General features: G+C 45.2%; 1 protein-coding gene across 2 annotated transcripts in view; it reads left to right on the top strand.

The window, feature by feature from the left end:
* The window catches only part of EIF2B5 (eukaryotic translation initiation factor 2B subunit epsilon), a 40,967-nt gene extending 21,502 nt beyond the window's left edge, over nt 1–19,465 (top strand). For both annotated transcript variants that reach the window (XM_087933651.1, XM_087933652.1), the window contains exons 9-16: nt 2,696–2,834; nt 5,497–5,598; nt 7,810–7,917; nt 8,120–8,210; nt 10,755–10,878; nt 12,352–12,477; nt 14,325–14,435; nt 18,510–19,465. In XM_087933651.1, the coding sequence (XP_087789777.1) occupies nt 2,696–2,834; nt 5,497–5,598; nt 7,810–7,917; nt 8,120–8,210; nt 10,755–10,878; nt 12,352–12,477; nt 14,325–14,435; nt 18,510–18,575 (867 nt within the window). In that variant the 3' untranslated portion in view covers nt 18,576–19,465. The remainder of the gene's footprint in view (nt 1–2,695; nt 2,835–5,496; nt 5,599–7,809; nt 7,918–8,119; nt 8,211–10,754; nt 10,879–12,351; nt 12,478–14,324; nt 14,436–18,509) is intronic.
* Nucleotides 19,466–19,840: the final 375 nt, after the last annotated feature.

The raw sequence follows: 19,840 nt of genomic DNA, 5'->3' as shown, positions 1-19,840 counted from the left end.
TGTTTTTCTCTGAAGACGTGTCGCTTCTCATCCAAGAAGCTTCTTCAGCTCTGACTGGATGGTGGGGAATAGAAGGATTTATGCATCTTGCAGACAGTTAGTCATTTGCATCCTTTGGGTAGGAATATAAATCCTTGTCAAGGCTCCGGTAGTTACCCCCATTTAAATCTCTAGCCGGATTTTCAAACTTAAAGCAGATTTATTAGGAGTAAACATGTTAGTGCTGCCTGGGTGGTTTGGTTTCGGGCCTAGGGTTGTGCACACTGCTGACATGTGACCCATCCCCGCATTGGTAGCATTTAATTGGGCTTCGTAAGAGGGCTGGTCTTGGGACCGGTTGTGGTGCTGTAGTTCCTCGTTGGCTGGGTGGTCTCTGGTCTGGCTGATCTCTCTCTTTGGTTTCCAGTGGCTTCCTCATGTCGCTAGTGTCAGGATTCCGGCAGTTACTCAAAATCATGAGCGTCGAGCCACACTCCCAAAACTTAAAAAGACTTATTTGAAATTAACATCCCATATCTGGCATTTGCCTGGGCATAGCCAACTCTGAGATACGTAATTCACTATCACCCTTGATCCTTCTTTCCGCCCACCCATCCCTCTGGGTGCATCATCCAACGAAACACGTCCACAACCAAGAGGCATCAATCACGCTTGCCAATTAGATTTTTGCATGGCAAAAGCTTCAGTCATCTAATCAGTCTCTGAAGAAAAATATGAATGGAATGTACTTTCGATTCCACACTGCTGCCTGCTCTTTGAAACTCCTCCCCCTTTCTGTTGTCAACTATAAAACGTGTATACAAAATGTTTTATGAGTTGACATTCGGCTCCCCTCACTTCTTGAAGGTGACCTGTACAACACACACAAAATCAAATTGATTGCAGATATGGAAGCTTATGCTCATGACACACACACACACACACACACACACACACACACACACACACACACACAGCTGGTAATGCCCCATAGACTTTTATGGCCATGCGGAACCAGTCAGAAACCAGTCGGTTTGGGATGTCCTGATAGGCAGTTACTTGGCTAATTTGCTTGTCTAGGCTTGTTGAACCGGCATCCGTTCAGGCAAAAAGGGGTAGCTTCCCACTGATCGTCCTGAATTTGCGGGTGTGTTCCTTGATGGGTCGCCCTCCCTGCTTTAGGTTGCCGAGCTCATCTTCCACAATCCTTCCGTTCCCCACCATCCAGTCAGAGCTGAAGAAGCTACTTGGATGAGAAGCGAAACGCCTTCAGAGAAGAAAAACAAAGTCCAGTTGCCTCTGGAAAAAAAAAAAAAAAAGCACCTTTGGGACAACCATGACCTGAATGACTGGGAATCTCCATAGACATCTTAAGATAATATGGACTTTAATGCCCAGAATGCTAGCTAAGGAATTCTGGAACTTGAAGTCATCACATCTTTTGAGTGGGTTGCGAACTCTTTGATGGGGATCGAAGGTGAGAAATCAAAGCATCTTGAGATAGATCAAATGTCACCCACCGTTTGCCCTGGTCCTCTCTACAGTCTGCTTCGAATGCACTGGCAGTTCGAAAAGCAGTGTTCTTAATTCATCCGGTGGCTGGCAGTTCGTAGAAGCTCCCCAAAGGAACCTTGAATGCTCTCTGAAATCGGGGTGGTGTTAAGCCCAGGAAATCAGGATTTCCGAGGCACTTCAGATGAATGCGTAGGTTTATTGTACGCTAAAGCTAGAATCTGAACCGCTAATGGTCAAAACAAATTGGTGGTAGATAAGAGTCAAAGGAATTCATGGTGGGCTGGACTTATTTCTTGTGCATGTGAAGGGACTTGAGACTGATGATGCATTTAACCCCTTCAGCCTAGTCCTCTCCTACAGGCAGTCTCAGAAGGTCCTTATTCTCAAGATTACAACCTGCTCCCGTCCTTATCTAAACATATATTATTCTCTCTATATATAAAAAAGCAAAATACCACTCATGCATCATCACAAAATGTCCAGAACTGTAAAGCCTACAAACTTAAAATTTGGCACGTATGTTCCTCTTGGCTTCTAGGGGCTCACTAAGATTGGATTTTTCGAAATGACCATCAGAACATTAGTATTTCGTGTATTATTATTATTATTATTATTATTATTATTATTATTATTATTATTATTATTATTATTAACACACTCTGATGCTAAGGAGTTCTACTCCCCACCTGAAAAGAAATCCGTTCCAAATGCAAAACACAAGCAGAGGAGAGGAGTTTCAGTTTCAGTTTTACAGCAGCAAGCGGCTTTAGTACAGAACACTTGAGCTAAGCCACGCCCAGGCTCCTTGCTGTCTCCTTGCTCACACAGCAAATACTGCTTTAGTTTCCAAACAGCCCTCAACTCTCACACACTGACAGGACGCTAGCCAGATGAATAACGATGGATGCTGGTAGGCAGAGGCACAATTTTATCGAGCGAAGCACGGTTATCGAGCCAGTATCCTTCATAACGAAATGCGGCACCCTGTCCTGCTGCTCAGCAAGGAACAGGTGCTCAGAATGAGAGTTGGATGAGAAGCTTGAGGGGCTCATAGCTGGTTCTCTTGCTGCTCTGTTAGGGACCTGGATTCCTGACCCCCCTCCCTCCAACCTGTGTGAATTGGGGGAGCTCGAAATTTGCAAGCCTTTTTTTTTTTGACTTCCCGCAGGAAGTAAAACGTGGAAATGTTGCTTAATTGTAGGTGGTGGTGGGCCCTAACAAGGTCTTTCCAGAAGGCACAGTCGTGTCCCTGCATCCTGCAGATGAAGAAGAGTACGATGAAGATGAGTTCAGTGACGATGAGGATGTGAACAAGGAGAAGAGCAAAGTGAAGCAAAAAGGTATGGGGAGAACTGGGTCCCCGGGATTTGTCGGAGAGCGAGACTGTTCACCTGCAGGTTTTCTGGGGAGACCCCTGACCCAGTATCTGAGGGGCTACCAGAAACAAGAGGCGGTCAACTTATTCTCCAGAATTGCCTGAAGGCAGGACAAGGAGCAACTGACGGAAACCAGTCGAGGAGAGAAAGCAACCTAGACCCGAGAAGAAACACCCTATCAGTCAGAACAATTAACCAGCGGAACACCTTGCTACCGGAAGCTGTGGGTGCTCCAACACTGGAGGTTTTAAAGAAGGGACCAGACAGCCATTTGTCTGACGTGGGTTTCCGGCTCGAGTGGAACTAGAAGACCCCAAGGCCCCTTCCAATTCTGTTATCCTCTTCTGCCTTCCCCCCATAGAGTCTTCCTTTGGGAGCCTGCTAAGGATTTAAGGATAAGGATTAATAACTGCTCCGGATTAAGCAGCTGTAGAAAGAATCTGCTTTGAACGAGCAGGTGGGAAGGGGATGATGATGAAGTGGTGGAGGAAAAGTTGGCTCCCGGCTCTAAATCTTACTTGGGCCCACTTGAAATCCCCCTTCCAGCCATTTTATTTTACTTAGCTTTTGTTGCTCTTTAGTGATGCCAATACCTTCTTATTTATTGATAAGATTTGCGTCCCGAGTTTCGTTCAAGAGCTTATACATAGCTCGCTCTCCTACTTTTTGGCAAAAGAGAATATTTGCAGCTTGGGGTTGAACTGGGGTGTGTGTGTGTGTCCTTGATGGTCTCTGAGCTTTGGGGTTTTCTTGCAGACATTTCATTGCCAAACTAGATAATATCCGTGCTAGCCCCTATTTCTCCCCCACCCACCCCAATATTGCAAGGTATGTTAAGTTAAGCAGAGAGAGAAATTTGGGGTGGTCGAGAGCGGGCTTGCACCTCAGTATCCTTCAGCCTAGTCCCAGACCTGTCAGCACCAGGGAAATCAGGGATCCAGGCAGTTCAAATGCGTATAAAGATTTACTGTAAGCAAAAGCTGCCTACAAGAATCTGAACGACTAATGGTCAAGGGAAATTAACAGGAAAATAGAAAGGCGTCGAGAGCCGAAGAAAAGCACCATTAGTGTCAAGCGCGGGAAAATCAGGAAGTCCAAGCAGTTTAAAACGAATGAAGGTTATTGCGAGCTTTCGTTCTCTACAAGAATCTGACCTACTAACCGTCAAAGCAAATTGGTGGTAGATAAGACTCAGCGGAATTCAAGGGGGCCTGCACTTAGATCTCTTGTGGGTGCGAAGGGATTCATGGCTGATGATGCATTTGACTCCTCCCTCCCGCTCAGCCTGATCATCGCCTACAACACCTTTACCATCACACCACGTAGGCTCTCGGCTTACTAGTTCCAGATGCTGCCCCTGAAGTAATTAACCCCACAATAGGTTTTGGTTTGTGAAGATAGACATATGCCTCATTCATTATGTATGATTTCTGTTGCTTCCTCTTAAACCAACCAGTATTTGAAGCAAAAGGCGCCGCAGTTGCGCAATGGTTAGAGTGCAGTACTGCAGGCGACTTCTGCTGACTGCTGGCTGCCTGCAATTTGGCAGTTCGAATCCCACCAGGCTCAAAGTTGACTCAGTCTTCCATCCTTCCGAGGTCGGTAAAATGAGGACCCAGATCGCTGGGGGCAAGAGGCTGACTGTAAACCGCTTAGAAAGGGCTGTGAAGCAGTGTGAAGCGGTATATAAGTCTGAGTACTATTGCTCAAAGGCATCCTTACTTAGGCTAGAAGGGATGAGGGCCCAAGACTGCTGTTCCTCAGCCACCATCTTCCTTTGTAGCCAACTTGGTGGTAACTGGTAAAGGTTCCCCTCGCATACCCGTGCTAGTCGTTTCCGGCTCTAGCGGGCGGTGCTCATCTCTGTCACAAAGCCGAAGAGCCAGCGCTCTCCAAAGACATCTCCGTGGTCATGTGGCCAGAATGGCTAAATGCTGAAGGTGCATGGAACGCTGTTACCTTCCCACCAAAGTGGCCTCTGTTTTTCTACTTGCATTTTTTACATGCTTTCAAACTGCTAGGTTAGCAGAAGCTGGGACAAGTAATGGGAGCTCACTCCAGTTACACGTTGCTAGGGGTTCGAACCGCCAAACTGCCGACTTTTCTGATCGACAAGCTCAGCAGCCTCTGAGCCACCAAGTCTCTAACTTGGTGCTAGGATTAGAAAAAAAAAATTAGCTAACGAGGTAGACTTGTGGGGTCCTTGGTGCTGTAGGACCTTGGCTGTTTTCTTGCAGACGCTTCTCTGCCCAAACTAGGTAACATCATCAGTGCTAGAAGGGAAGAGGGTTTGTAGAGAGGAGGAGGAAGAGGAGAAAGAGGAGAAGGACTGGCATTATGGAGGCCTTGGTGCTCTCTGAACTTGGTTGTTTTCTTGCAGATGCTTCATTACCCAACCAGGCAACATCATCAGTGCTAGAAAGGAATGAGGGAGGAGGAGGAGGAGGAGGAGGACCAAGTTCTGAGAACAACAAGAATCTCTCGTTTCAGCTTTGAGCCACAGATATTCTCCTTTAGGGTAGATTTTTTGTGGGACTGCTTGTCAACACACCCATTTCTTTTGTTTAGTTGGGTGCTTTTCTCCCCAACGATGGTTAATCAAGACAACGTTAATTTTCTACTTCAGGCTACAACACAGAAGACGTTGGCTCACAAGGCAGAGGCTACCTTTGGAAAGCAGCTGATGAAAACGACGCGAACCAGGAGGAACAAAGACAAAGCCTTTGGGGTAAGCAGGATATAGGAAAAATGGGATTCCGAATGCCACGACCGGCATCGGGAATGGTGGGTAGTCCCACGGCCCTCTGCGATTCTTGAAAGGGGCAAGAATTGACAAGAAAAGTGGTGCAGCAGCGGGGATGAGGCAACTGTCCACCGCCAACTTGTAGCAGGTGAACTTGCCACGGCCAACTCTCCGCGAGGCAACTCGTTGCGGGACAATTTAAGCCCCTTCTATTTCATGATTTGGAATAAATAAGAATTGTTTTAATTTATGCCCTTCGCGTTTCGTGCTGTCCCTCCTTTTGCATCCTTTCTTTCATGATACTGTTCCGCCATTTCTTTGATGTTAGTGTAACTCTTGCCCCGCAAGGAAGTTGTTCTGTGGCGAGTTGCCCTGCCGCAAATTGCTCATGGCAAGTTGGCCGTGGTGGGTTGGCTGTGGCAGGTTGGTGATGGTGAACTGGCTGTAGCGAATTGTCATAGACCCGCAGCAGCAGCAGCAGCCTTTGGAGCAGGGGTGTGATGACCCGGGGTGGGATACAAAATAAACACAGTCACAAAAAAACATGTGAAGCCCCCTTTATTCCTTCACTTTGCTTCCAAGCTCCAAATATCCTTGACTGGAGACAAAAAACTCCCACACAAGCGGTTACAAGAAGGAGGAAATGCCGTTTAAATTATAAAGAGTAAAAAAAACAACACAAACTAGGCAAGATAAGAGCTGGAGGACATCCACAGATATCAGAACACCCACTGGGAAGGATGCCAAACTCAGAGAGGAACCATAAACTAGAGATATTTCCATGCTTTGTTTCCAGCACTCGCCCGTACGCATGTCCGTCCTCTTATCCAGTTGTCACAGCTGCAGCCCATGAAGAGGATCAAGGCCCTCTCCTCCCAAGTAGACCACGTCTCTCCCTTATCCTCTCCTCCCTGCGTGCCCTAGGATGGAAAGGAGATGGGCCTGGGTCCTCCTCTGACTGCCCAGCTGGCCTCTGCCCTTCCCCAGCCTCCTCCACAACCTCCGGAGCCACCCTTCCACTCCCTGTCAGCTGTTCCTCCTCTCCGTCAGAGTCAGTCTCCACCAGGGGCATGACAAGGGGTCTCCAACCTTTGCAACTTTAAACCTGGCTGTTCTGACCCAAGTCTCATTCAAATCAAATAAACAGAAAAAACATAAAAGCAACCCTTTTTAATGTGTCTCTGTGAATTCTGTTCATTCACAGCAAAAAGTCATTAAAACTAATTGTCCCAGGCAAGAGCAAACACTTTCAAGGTTGTGAAAGGTTGCCAAGAACACAAGATTAATTGCAGGGAAATATCCAAAACCAAATGTCTCCGAAAACAAACCAGAACAGACAGGACTTCCACAAGAACTTGGAGTTGAAAGAACTACTTTGCTTCCTGCAAAGAACCCAATCCCATGAGGGCTGGCTTTTATCCCTTATGGGAAGGGCCCCCTTACAGCTTTGCTCCTGAGTCGCCTGTGCTGCTGCAGCTGCTCTTTCCTTTGAGTAGCCCTGCACACACATGTACTGGGCACAGGTTCCTCGGGGTCCTCTGCATCACTGCTGCCAGACTCCACAAGCTCCGAAGGTAGCACCCCACTCTCCGATAGTCCTGGCCCCATCCCTGCATCACACGCAGGCCCCTCATCCAAGTCCTCACTCTCAGAGACCTCAGCTGTCCTCACCTGCTGCCGGCGAACCACAACACTGGTGGACTTCCACTCCCAGTTAGTAACAAATCCATGTGGTTGTTAAGTGTTAAGTGTTAAGTTATCCATGTGGTTGTTAACTGGGTTGTTAAGTGGCTTCCCTGTTGACTTTGCTTCTCAGAAGGTCACAAAAGGGAATCACGTAACCCTCAGGACACTGTCATAAATATGAGTCAGTTGCCAAGCATCTAAATTTTGATAAACGTGAACATTAGGATGCTGCAACAGTTGTAATTGTGAAAAACTCTCGTTTAGTCCCTTTTTTTCAGTGACTTTGAACAGTCACACACCGAACTGTCGTAAGTCGAGGACTACCTGCACTCCAGGACAAAAGAGCCATTCAAGAACCAGTTTTGTAAGAACGACAGTAGCAGAAAAGAGGTTGATTAAAAATATAGTCCTTGACCTGAAAATACTGGATAGAAACATGAATTTGTGAAAAAGGGTGCTGGAGCGAAATCCGAGAACTTCAGAAGATTTCTTTCCTCCCATCTTAACTAGGCCTCACCGTAAAGACTGAAGAAGAAAGTGAGTCTGAAAGCGATATGAGCTTTGGGTCTGAGCAGATGGACAGCCGGACAGCTTCCCCTCAGATGGACGACGTCAAAGGTAATCTTGTTCCTCTCTCTTGTGGCAGGGCGTTGACTCTTAAATGCACCTCTCCTGCATGACATTAAAGGAGAAACTGACTTGAGTATGAGGGTAAAAAGCTTTCTGGCTTTCAAAATGGAGGCCAAAGGTTGCTTTTTATCAGCTCTTCATCCACCTGAGTACTTACTCACTCAGCTTCTAATCTGCTCTTTGATTTCAGTTTTCCAGAATGAGGTGTTGGGGACTTTGCAGAGAGGTGAAGAAGAAAAAATCTCTTGTGACAACTTGGTTCTGGAGATCAACTCTCTCAAGTAAGACCTTGGTCAGGGTTTTGTGACTTTAGGACAGGGGTCTTCAAACTTGACAGCTTTAAGACTTGTGGACTTCAACTCCCAGAATTCCTCCTCCAGTCGTGTTAGCTCAGGAATTCTGGGAGTTGAAGTCCACAAGTCTTAAACTTGCCAAGTTTGAAGACCCTTGCTTTAGGATAAAGTGGTGCTGTCCAGGTGTGGGCCAAGACCTGATGAGCAGAGATGTAGGTGGCCAACCTCCCACTTTGTGCACCTAAACATTTGGTTTATTTTTAAAATTTAAACTCGGGTATTAGTAGTTATTTCAATGAAATTTTGTTCTGGACATGCATTTGTTTAGTCAGTTTAAATGTTTCGTCCTGCTCTTCTCTGTATATAACTTGTATTGTGTTATCAATGTATAAAATACAAAGAAAAATTAAAAAAAAAGAAATTAAGGGAAGGGAAAAAGGGGGAAACAAAATATGAGGTAAAAGGGAAGAAAGAAAATGGCATTGACTTTCTCCACAATACAAGATAACATTACAACCTCAACTTTTTTTACTTTTATACATTAGTATATAACTGGGCATTTAGAATAAAATAGAAAAACAGAGTTGGAAGGGAGCTGGAGATCTTCTAGAACAGTGGTCGCCAGCCTGTGGGCCAGGGACCACTGGTGGCCTGTGAGGAAATTTTGGTGGTCCACAGAGAAATGTCACCCTCAGAGCACTCCCCAAAGCAGTTAATCCAGGCTGCACAGGAACACAAGGCTGCGCTGCCCGCATGGCTCGCGGGAACACAAGGCTTGCGTTGCTTGCATTGCGAACAACACAAAGTAGTGAGGGGAGCGGGGAAAGGGTGGAGGGGGAATTTGTTCCACTTGCCCCACGCGCTTCACCTGGCCACTGGGTTGCTTCTTTCCACTTCTTTCTTCTACTTTTGGCTGCACACAAGGAAAGCAGCAAAAGTCTTTCTTTCTCCCCCAAACTCTGCCAGAAATGAGTCTTTGGGACCCTGCAAGGCCTCCTGCTCCAAGAGGCTGCGCTGGCAAAGACTCCTTTCTGGCGGAGTTTGGAGGAGAGAAAGAAAGACTTCTGTGGCTTCTGCTGCTTTCCTTGCATGAAGCCAAAAGTCTCTCTCTCTCTCTCTCTCTCTCTCCCTCCCTCTCTCTCCCTGAGAATGGAGCTAGAGACGGTATCCTGCGATCCCAAATAAAGAACGATCAATCGGTAGGAAAACAGGGTGGGAAATTTTCCTGCAGACTTTTTTGGGGATTTTCCCAGGGTCCCTGGTCGCGGGATTTAAAATTATGAGTTTGGTGGTCCCTGACGTCCAAAAGGTTGGCGACCCCTGTTCTAGTCCAGCCTCCTGTTTAGGCAGGAAACCTGTACCATATCAGAATGTGTAATGTACCTAGCATATTGGAGTCAGAGCCATACAGAAAAACAATAACACAGATAAACAAAATGTCCACTATGGCAGAAGACAAATCTTTTTTTTTCAACCATAAGTGCTTCACTGAATCAAAACGAATTTCTGCCTCCAGAGCAGGGGTGTCAAACTCGATTTCATTGAAGGCCGCATCATTTCTATAACAACACATCTATCTAATCAGCAAAACCAAAGTCAAAATTTAATTTTTTTCCCTATCACAAGCACAAAATCTAGAAGTGATATCCATTTTTTTAAAAAAAAAAAACCACAAATGTATTCTCATTGAACAGAACAATTGATTTAACCGTTACTGCTTTATTTTCCTTGCTGTTGAAATCATATGTACATCTGTTTCGTCCCACTCTTGTATCTGTGCTCCTGTCATGCCCCTGTTGGAATCTGATTCTGAGGGAGAGGTGGAACAGCTGACAGGGAGTGGGCGTGGGGCTCCGGTGACTGTGGAGGAAACTGGGGAAGAGTATAGTCTGGCTGGGCATTCAGAGGAAGACCCAGGCCCACCCCCTCTTCATCCTAGGGCAGGCAGGGAGGAATGGAGAAGGAGCAACGTGGCTTATGGGAGAGGAAAGGGCCCTGATCCCCTTTTCAAGGTCTGCAGCTGGGAAAACAGATTAAAGAGGGTGTTTGCGCACAACTCCTTGCTGGAAGCAAAGCGTGAATTATTTTGGTTTGCCAAGTCTTATCTGAGTTCTGGTGTCCTCCCAACTGTGTGTGTTTCATTATCTTTTGAAGTCTTCAATTCCTTATCCTGCCCTGTTTTGTTAATTGCTGCAGCGTGGTTTGTGTTGGTTTTTATTTATAATTTATATGTACTTTGGGTTCGGACAGAATTTCTTCCCTTTACAAACTGTTTTTGGAAGAGTTTTTCCTCCAGCCGATGATAACTGGACATTGTGGGCCAAGTTGGAGGTATTAAAGGGACTTTACCTATTTTTGTGTCTTCGTTGCTTTTGTGCCATGCTCCGGGTCATCACAGCTCCTTTGGAGATAGTTCATGTTGATACAGTGTCAGAAAAGGTGTATATCATCTAAGACAGATGAAACAAAGAAAGGTTGGCATGATCTGTAAATAACAGGGACGACTGTTAACATTTCTCCTTCCCTTTGCAGATACGCCTACAACATTGGCCTGAAAGAAGTGATGGCGGTACTGAGCAAAGTTGTATTGGAATATCCTCTACAGCAGATGAACGCGGAAAAGGATCCTCAACATTATTGCACTTTGGTAGTCCCTGTGAGCATCCATCTTCCCTTGGTTTAGCCTGCCTTTAAATTCACTGAGGGTTTCTTCTGCCCACAGTTCAGGGGTTGGTTGTTTCAGACAGGTAGGTGAGCTGAAAGCTGCAGGATGCACTGCCAAGGTGTCAAGGAGTCTTGTTCATTTGCAAATTTCTTCATTAAAATTGTTTTGTTTTTTAAAAAAACACCCACAGAACAATATTAATTTTACCGCTTTTTAAAGCAGTAAATTGTATCTTCTTGGCATGTAATGTTTCTTGGTCATTCTTTGTGGGTTGCGGGTGCTTCATCATTAGAAGTTTTTAAGAAGGGACTGGACAGCCACTTGTCTGAGGTGGAATAGGGTCTCCTCCTTGAGCAGAGGGTTGGACTAGATGACCTACAAGATCCCTTCCAGATTCTATTCTATTCTAGAATAGAAATAGAATAGGACAGGGTAGGGTAGGGTAGGGTAGGGTAGAATAGAATAGAATAGAATAGAATAGAATAGAATAGAATAGAATAGAATAGAATAGAATAGAATAGAATTCTTTATTGGCTAGGTGTGATTGGACACACAAGGAATTTGTCTTGGTGTATATAGAATAGAAATAGAAATTAGAATAGAATAGAATAGAATAGAATAGAATAGAATAGAATAGAATAGAATAGAATGGAATACAATGGAATAGAATTCTTTATTGGCCAAGTATGGTTGGACACACAAGTAATTTGTCTTGGTGCAAATGCTCTCAGTGTACATAAAAGAAAAGGTACATTCATCAAGAGTCAAGAATCATGAGGTACAACACTTAATAATATTCATAGGGTACAAAAAGCAATGAAATCATGCTAGGAAACAGTCCATATAAGTTGTAAGGATACAAGCGACAAAGTTACCATCATACAGTTACAAGCGGGAGGGGATGGGCGATAAGGAGGGATGAGAGTTTAACAGTACTAGTAGTGCAGACTTTGTAAATAGTTGAACAGTGTTGAGGGAATTATTTGTTTAGCAGAGTGATGGCATTCTGGGAAAAACTGTCCTTGTGTCTAGTTGTTCTGGTGTGTAGTGTTCTATAGTGTCATTTTGAGGTAGGAGTTGAATAGTTTATATCTGGGATATGTGGGGGTCTAAACATTTTCACAGCCCTCTTTTTGACTCGTGCAGGATACAGGTCCTCAATGGAAATTGTGGTAATTGTTTTTTTCTGCAGTCCTAATTATCCCCTGGAGTCTCTGTCTATCTTGTTGGGTTGCAGCATCAAACCAGACAGTTGTAAGGGTGCAGATGATAGGCTCAATAATTCTTCTGTAGAACTCTGTAGAAATAGAGCTATCCTATTCTAATTCTAGTCCTAGTCCTATCATTTCCATTCCATTCCTTTCTAGATCTACTAACAATTTTCAATTCCAAATTCTTCTATATATTAATCTACTTAAGCCCCCCTTTTTAGCATTCAGCTATCTTTGCTCCCCTCTCTCCCAGTTGCTGAAGAATTGGGCTCCGCTCTTCAAGAACTACATCAAGCGAGCGTCAGATCACTTGGATTCTTTGCATGCCATCGAAGAGTTCTTCTTGGAACACGAGAAGCTGACCACGGTTCTGGCCAAAGTAAGCTTCCCATGGGTGTTGACAGGCTAGCTGGAGGTTGATCCCGGGCTGAATAATGAATGAATGACCTGTTGGCTGAACTGGAATTTCCTTCTGTCTCTTAAATCCATGGGAAGGTCCCATGTTCCTGTCACCAAAGTTGAATGAAGGACCCGCCTGCCAATCCCTGAAAGGTTTCCGAATGGCTTGGCCAGATATTGAGTTCACCCAGTTAGGCTAGCACCTCTGCCTGCACCTTGCTTGTTGAAAATGAGTACAGGCAGTCCTCAAATTAAGACCACAACGGAGCCTAACATTTCTACTGCTAAGCGAGACAATTGAGTTTTTGGCCTTTGATGACCTTTCTCGCCACAGCTGTTAAGTGAATCACTGCAGTTGTTAAGTCAGTAACCCGATCGGGGTTACTGGGGTCATGTTAAATATTTTAAAGCAAGGAGAATGCCGTGTACAGGTAAGTCCTCGACTTAAGACCTCAGTTGCAACCAAGATTTCTGTGGCTAAGCGAGACGTTTGTGAAGTGAATTTTGCCCCATTTGACTACCTTTCTTGCCACTGTTGTTAAGTGGATCACTGCAGTTGTTAAAAGTTAGTAACCCAGTCGTTAAATGAATCTGGCTTCCCCATGGACTTTGCTTGTCAGAAGTTCGCAAAAGAGGGGATCACGGGACCCCTTTACTTTTTACCTTTACCGTGAAGATAGTGGTCACGGTAGGCTAGAAGTCAAGAATGGACAATAAGCTTTTCTGGGTAGCAGAATCCAGATAGGACTTTACAGATTTCACCTAAGAAATGCTTAAGCAGCTGCCGAGAGAGTTATCCTCTTTAGAATTTACATATCCTGTTTCCCTAAAAATAGGACCTACCCTGAAAGTAAGTCCTAGCTTGAATTTTACACGTGCGCCCAATATAAGCCCTACATCCTAATTAAGATCCTGCCCACTCCAGAGTGGATGGGTAAAAAATTAAGCTAGGGTCGGGATGGGGTGTGTGGAGCTGCCCTACTACTTACCTTTGACCAGTTGTAGCCAGGCTTTGCACACCCCGACACCTGCCTTGCTGGCCCATTTCTCCTGCACCAGCAAGGCTGGCAAGGCTTTCCTGGAGGCCTCTCTAGCTGATAACCAAGCTCTGGATCAATCCAGAGCTCTGTTATCGGCCGCAGAGGCCTTCGCGGAAGTCTTGCCGGCCACAGAAGGAGGAGTTCCTGAAGGCCTCTGACAGAGAAAAGGAGGCCCGGGTGATGCATGCAAGTGAGGTTAGTCAGTGGATGACATCTCCCGAAAATAAGACCTGGTGCCTTTTTGGTTGGCAAAATAATATTTTTTTAATTAAAAATAAGAACACACACACACACACTTTGCTTTTTGTCACTGATCTTCTCATTAGCCTTTGGTTGTTTTTTTTTAAAACTCTTTAAGTTTTATCATTGGTAAAACATTACCTCCTTCCGAGGTTGATAAAATGAGGACCAAGATTATTGGGGGACAATATACTGAAACTGTAAACCGCTTAGAGAGGGCTGTAAAGCAATGTGAAGTGGTATATAAGTCTAAGTGTTATTGCTATTAAAAAATCACTTGAGTTGAGTCATCCAGTTCATTGTTGTCCCAAAGATGCTTTCAAAACTACAACTGGAATTTTTTTGAATTTTCTCGGAAGGGCCAAGTTTGACTTGAAGAAGCTTCCTGGATGAGAAGCGAAATGTCTTCAGGAAGAATCAAGAAAGCCCAGTTGTCTTTTGGAAAGCACCTTGGGGACTTCGCTGTACAACTCTGTATTTCATTTAGCACTGTGCCTGCCTTCCTGACCATGCATTACAAGCCCAGCTTCTTCTGTCATCCTTCCAGGTCCTGATGACATTCTATCAACTGGAAATCTTAGCAGAAGAGATGATTCTAACCTGGTTTTCTGAACGGGACACATCAGATAAAGGCAAACAGCTTCGTAAAAACCAGCGGGTGAGTTACCATCATTGGTGAAGATTTTGCGAGGCGTATCCATCACACGTATTTATACCTCATCCCAAGATGGTGGATGGTTTACCAACATTAAAACAGAATAAACGCAAACACAGTAGCTTACATAAAAATAGCTATAAGCAGAATATGTAAAATCAAATCCAAACGTAACCACACCCAATTATCACCCATTTAAAAAACCCATTAAACAGAATCGTGCTTACTGCCTTACAGAAAATCAAAACCTAAGGGAACAGGTATTGTGATGACCCGAGGTGTGGCACAAAGGCAACACGGTCAAATAAGCTAGAAGAGTCCCTTTATTACCTCCAACTTTGCCCCCAATGTCCAGGTTACCTTCAGCTGGAGAAAAACTCTCCTAGGAACAGTCTTTAAGTAGAGGAAATTCAGTCCGAAAACGAAGTACATACAAACTGTAACTAAAAATCCAAACAAACCACGCTGCAGGAATTAACTTGACAGGGCAGGATAAGAAATTGCAGACTTGAAAGCACAGCAAAACACACACAGTTGGGAAGACACCGGGAGCACAGATAAGCCTTGACGATACCAGATAATTCACGATTTGCTCCCAACAGTTTGTTTTGCGCAACTTCCGTTTTTAAACACTGTGTTCCCAGATGCAGCTAATGAAGGGAATCAGGGCCCTTTCCTCCCCCGTAAGCCATGCAACTCATGTTGCTCCCTTCTCCGTTCCTCCCTGCGTGGCCTAGAATGAAGAGGGGGTGGGCCTGGGTCTTTCTCTGAATTCCCTCTCCCTTGCTCTACCTCTGCCCTGCTCTACCTGGCCGGACTTTGCTCTTCTCCAGTTTCTTCCACAGCGAACGGAGCCACACTCCTACTCTCTGTCAGCTATTTGGCCTCCCCCTCTGAATCAGATTCCAACAGGGGCATGACAGGTACACCTCGGGGAAAGTGGTTGCAGAGTTCAAGGCCACCCCAGAAAATGTCATCAAGTTAGAATTCCTTCCCTTCATGACCACCGAGGATAGGTAGATTTGGGCTGGTGGAGACGATCCCTAGTTTGAATTTAGACTTAGCAGAAATTCCACAATAGAGACTCTCAACCCATTAGCACCCTGGTCACCTGATTCTGTTCCTTTGGCAACTTCAGAATAGTGTTTGAGGGCAGCCCCACACAGAGGGTGTTGTGGTATTCTAAGAAGAGGGAAAATTCCTTTAGCCAGATTTCCAGAAAGTCAAATACTACTTGGCAACAAACAAACAAACCCCAGTTGGCAACTGGGTTAAGCTGTTGCATTAAACCCTAATTTTGTTTGTTTGGGGCTTGCTACAGTGTGTGAACTCAGCCCTGGATTAGCAGACTGTGGTTAAATTAAAGCCCTTAGCACCCTGTGGGAACCCTATGAATCACCATAAGGCAAAAACAGCCAATAGTCGTTTTAGTAAATCAATTTGAAACAATTCATGGCCTACCATAACGTACACCATCCACATTGGCTATGTTATTGTTCAGGTAGTCCTCGACATAATGACCACAATTTGAGCCTGGAATTTCTGCTGCTAAGAGAGGCATCTGTTAAGTATGTTTTGTCCCGTTTTACGACCTTTCTTGCCCCTGTTGTTAAGTGAGCCCCTGCAGTTGTTAAGTTAGTAACACCGTTCTTAAGTGTGAACCTGGCTTCCCCATTGATTTTACTTGTCAGAAAGTCACCATATGACCCCGGGACACTGCAACACTCAAAAATACATGCCAGTTGCCAAACGCCCAAATTTTGATGACATGACCATGAGGATGCTGTGGCGTTCACAAGTGCCTCCGTAATTCCAGCACTGCTGGAATTTCAAACGGTCCCTAAATGAATGGTGGTAAGTCAAAGGACTACCTGTTCCAAGTAATAAATCCATTTCAAGCAACACTCAAAGGCAAGTAGATTCCTCAAAGAATAGCTGTCAGGGCTCCGACAGTCCACCCCCATGCGAATCATGAATCTAGCCGCATCTCTCAGAGTTTTAAAAAAATCATTTATTAGGAGTGAACATGACACATCATTCATCTCACCCTTGACCCTGGTCTTCCCCCGCCCCCTTGGATGTATATTCTCCAATGGGACACAACCATAGCCAAGAGTCATCAATCACGCTCTCTCTCAGATCAAGGGAGGTACTAATACGACTCTATAAAGCCTTAGTAAGACCACACCTAGAGTACTGCATCCAGTTTTGGTCACCACATTGTAAAAAAGATGTTGAGACTCTATAAAAAATGCAGAGAAGCGCAACCAGGATGATTAGAGGACTGGAGACTAAGGCATATGAAGAACGGTTACAGGAACTGGGCTTGGCTAGTCTAGTGAAGGACCAGGGGAGACATGAAAGCAGTCTTCCAATAGTTGAGGGGCTGCCACAGAGAGGAAGGGGTCAAGCTATTTTCTAAAACACCTGAAGGCCAGACAAGAAATAATGGATGGAAACTGAACAAGGAGAGATTTAACCTGGAAATAAGAAGAAACTTTCTGACAGGGGGAACAATCAACCCATGGAACAGAAGCTGCCCTCGGAAGTTGTGGGAGTGTCATCACTTGAGACCTTCAAGAAGAGATTGGACTGCCATTTGTCAGAAATGGTGTAGGGTCTCCCGCTTGGGCGGGGGGTGGGACTAGATGACCTATAAGGTCCCTTCCAACTCTGATTATCTGTTAGCCAGTCCTTGAGCATTGAAGATTTGTCCTGAAATGAATATGAACTCCAGCTTTCTATCTGACGAGAAAAGCTAAAAGCCAGGCATGGTTAGAGTTTGCTCCCTCTCCTTTTATTACCATTATCATGAGACACACCACACCACACCTAGGCCTATACGCAGTTCTAGTTCTAACCCGTTATCCCTAAATGCTATTAATCCTATAACATGTCTACATCCCTACCCTATTCCGACCCTCAGTAACTGATCCCCGCCTCACTATGGAGCCCGTCCCTCTCCAGTAATAATCTTGCGCGCCAGAAGCTTCTGCCGCCTAGCAATTATCCATGAAAATATTTAAGGTATGCATTACTCCCCCGCCACTCCCTCTTTCCGCTGACAACTCTAAAAGACCAGATAAATATTTCTGAGTTGACAATAGGTTTATTGGAAATATATTGGCACCTATCTGGTGAAAACTGACTCTGAAAAGTCCCACGGTTTTTCACCTAACTAAAAGTAAAAGTTTTTCTCTCGACCCCAGTCAGTCACATGGTCCAATCCAGGGGGCTGTCTGAAGGTCCAGTGACCGTCACTCCTCCTTCCTCCGATCAGGTGCGAGAACATCCTTGGGTCCCAAGAGAAAGTATTTTTATTGTCAGCTTTGGAAGCAATATTGAGATTCAATGCTCCATTGCTGCCACAATTGAGCCTGAGAAAGTGGGAGGGGGGGGAAGAATTCATTGGAGTATCTCTGGTTAGACAAAATAAAATTCTTTTGTTGGTTCAAGGTCACTGAGTGTGGTGCATAATGAAATGGGAATCTTAACTTTAGGGCAGATGGCGGTTGGGCCATGTGATAGCTAAGCGGGGGGATGGATTTGTAGTTTTCGCTCTTTCAAGGAAGTACGAAACTTTCAGATTCGGGATTCCACAGATGTGCCAGTTACTGTCCAAATAAAGATACTTTGGAGAGGTGTCTGTCTCAGAGTTATTGATTGGAATGGAGGGTTTGCTGGAACACTGACATTCTCCCGAATCTGAACGTTTCGGGCTTCCTTGCAGAACTCAAAACTACAAATCCACCCCCTGACGTTTAATAAACGCTGACATTTATTTTGACTACACAACCCCAGCTATCTCTAATTTCACCACCCACATCCCTCACCTCCATTGTGTGGCCCCACTGAAGCTCCAAGATGGCTTCGGCCAGGCCAGTTTCAGGGATTGAACACCCGCAGTTGAAATCCCAAGGTCTGAAGTGCAGCAACCCATGGAAGGAATTCTGATGGGAATTCTGTTCCCCTGCCCTTGTCCCAACCGTTTATGGCCAAGAGGCTTCCGGTGGGCTCTTCCTGGGAGCCACCATAGCTGCGCGTCGATCGTCTCTCACCCTGGCATTGTTTTTGCAGCTTCAGAAGTTCATCCAGTGGCTTGAAGAAGCGGAAGAAGAGTCGTCCGAAGGGGAGCAAAACTGACCTGGCGGCCTCCATCCGAAAGAAAGGCGAGCTTTGCTCTCTTTTCTCGGGGGAAAAGGGAGGCTCCAAGCACCCACCGTGGCCGAAGGAGGTGGCTAAAGAAGCAAGAACAAATTGTGTGCATGGCCCGCTCCCCCGTGCATGTGGGACTTGAACTCTCGGCTGGCTGACAATCCTGTGGCTTATTTCGTTGTATATTTAATGTTCCTGGCAGACACCACGCGTGGGACGGAAGGAAACCATTGCTGGATAAACCAGAGACCTGTATACTATTTAAAGTCTTTATAAGAGGTGTGTGTACACACACGTGTGTGCTTCTGGTTATATCTACACATATGTGTGTGTGTACACACACACAGACACACACACCCCTAAAGCTACCCACTGGGGACAAAGGATGAGGGTTGGGTGTCTACTAATGTCCAGGGAAGCAGTAAAGATGTGCAAATCCCAAGTCAACCTTAACAGTTAGGATTCCAACCACTTTCGAGTTCTTCACCCGCCCCCCAAAAAATAATAATCCCTTAAAACTTCTTGCATTTGCTTGTGTCCATGGGAAGGGGTCCATTCAGTCCAAGAACCAGTTCTAAAGCAGAAAGGAGAAAGACGAAGTTAGGCCAGTAGGATAAGCCAGGACAGAGAAGATGCAATAGTCAAATTGTCCTTTGACCCCAACCCTAAACTAGGGAATTTAACTCTAGAAAAAAAAAGAACCTTCCTGGGGGAGAAAAATCTGCTTTTTGAAGTCAGGGCAGTTCCACATGCTCACTTAGAAATGCGATGGCATCCCAAACCACGGAGCCCCCCCCCCCCCTTCACTTCTCTTTGCATAAAACGGGGAAATGCTCATCTACCTCACAAAGCATTTGTCGCTAAAGAGAAAGCCGTGTAACGAATAAGTGTTCTTAGGTCTCTAACGTCGGTTGCTCTGTTGTGCATCGGTCTTACTGACAAGCCTGGTTCTTCGGAGCTGGATGACGTGTCTTGTTTTTTGAGGAAAAAAAAATGGGACTGTGTTTCTCCTGAAGCTGCTGGAGTCCTCTCAACCTCTGACAAAATACGTGGGGGTTTTTTTTTGTGTGTGTGTGTGACTTTTGTGGTTCAACTTTGACCACATACCGACTCCCCATATATCCTATCTAGGCCTCTCACGGATACTTTGCATAGGATTCTGCTCATTCTGACAGCTTTCAAACCCTCAGGAGAACGTCTCCTGTTAATAGTGTTTGTTGGAATGCTGGTGGCTCAAGGTTTGTCAGATAAAA

This window comes from Pseudonaja textilis, chromosome 4 (genome assembly GCF_049901715.1).
Source record: "Pseudonaja textilis isolate UNSWEBS1 chromosome 4, rPseTex1.2, whole genome shotgun sequence".
Taxonomy (NCBI): domain Eukaryota; kingdom Metazoa; phylum Chordata; class Lepidosauria; order Squamata; family Elapidae; genus Pseudonaja; species Pseudonaja textilis.
The sequence above is the reverse complement of the archived record's forward strand: the minus strand, read 5'-3'. Positions and strand labels throughout refer to the sequence as shown.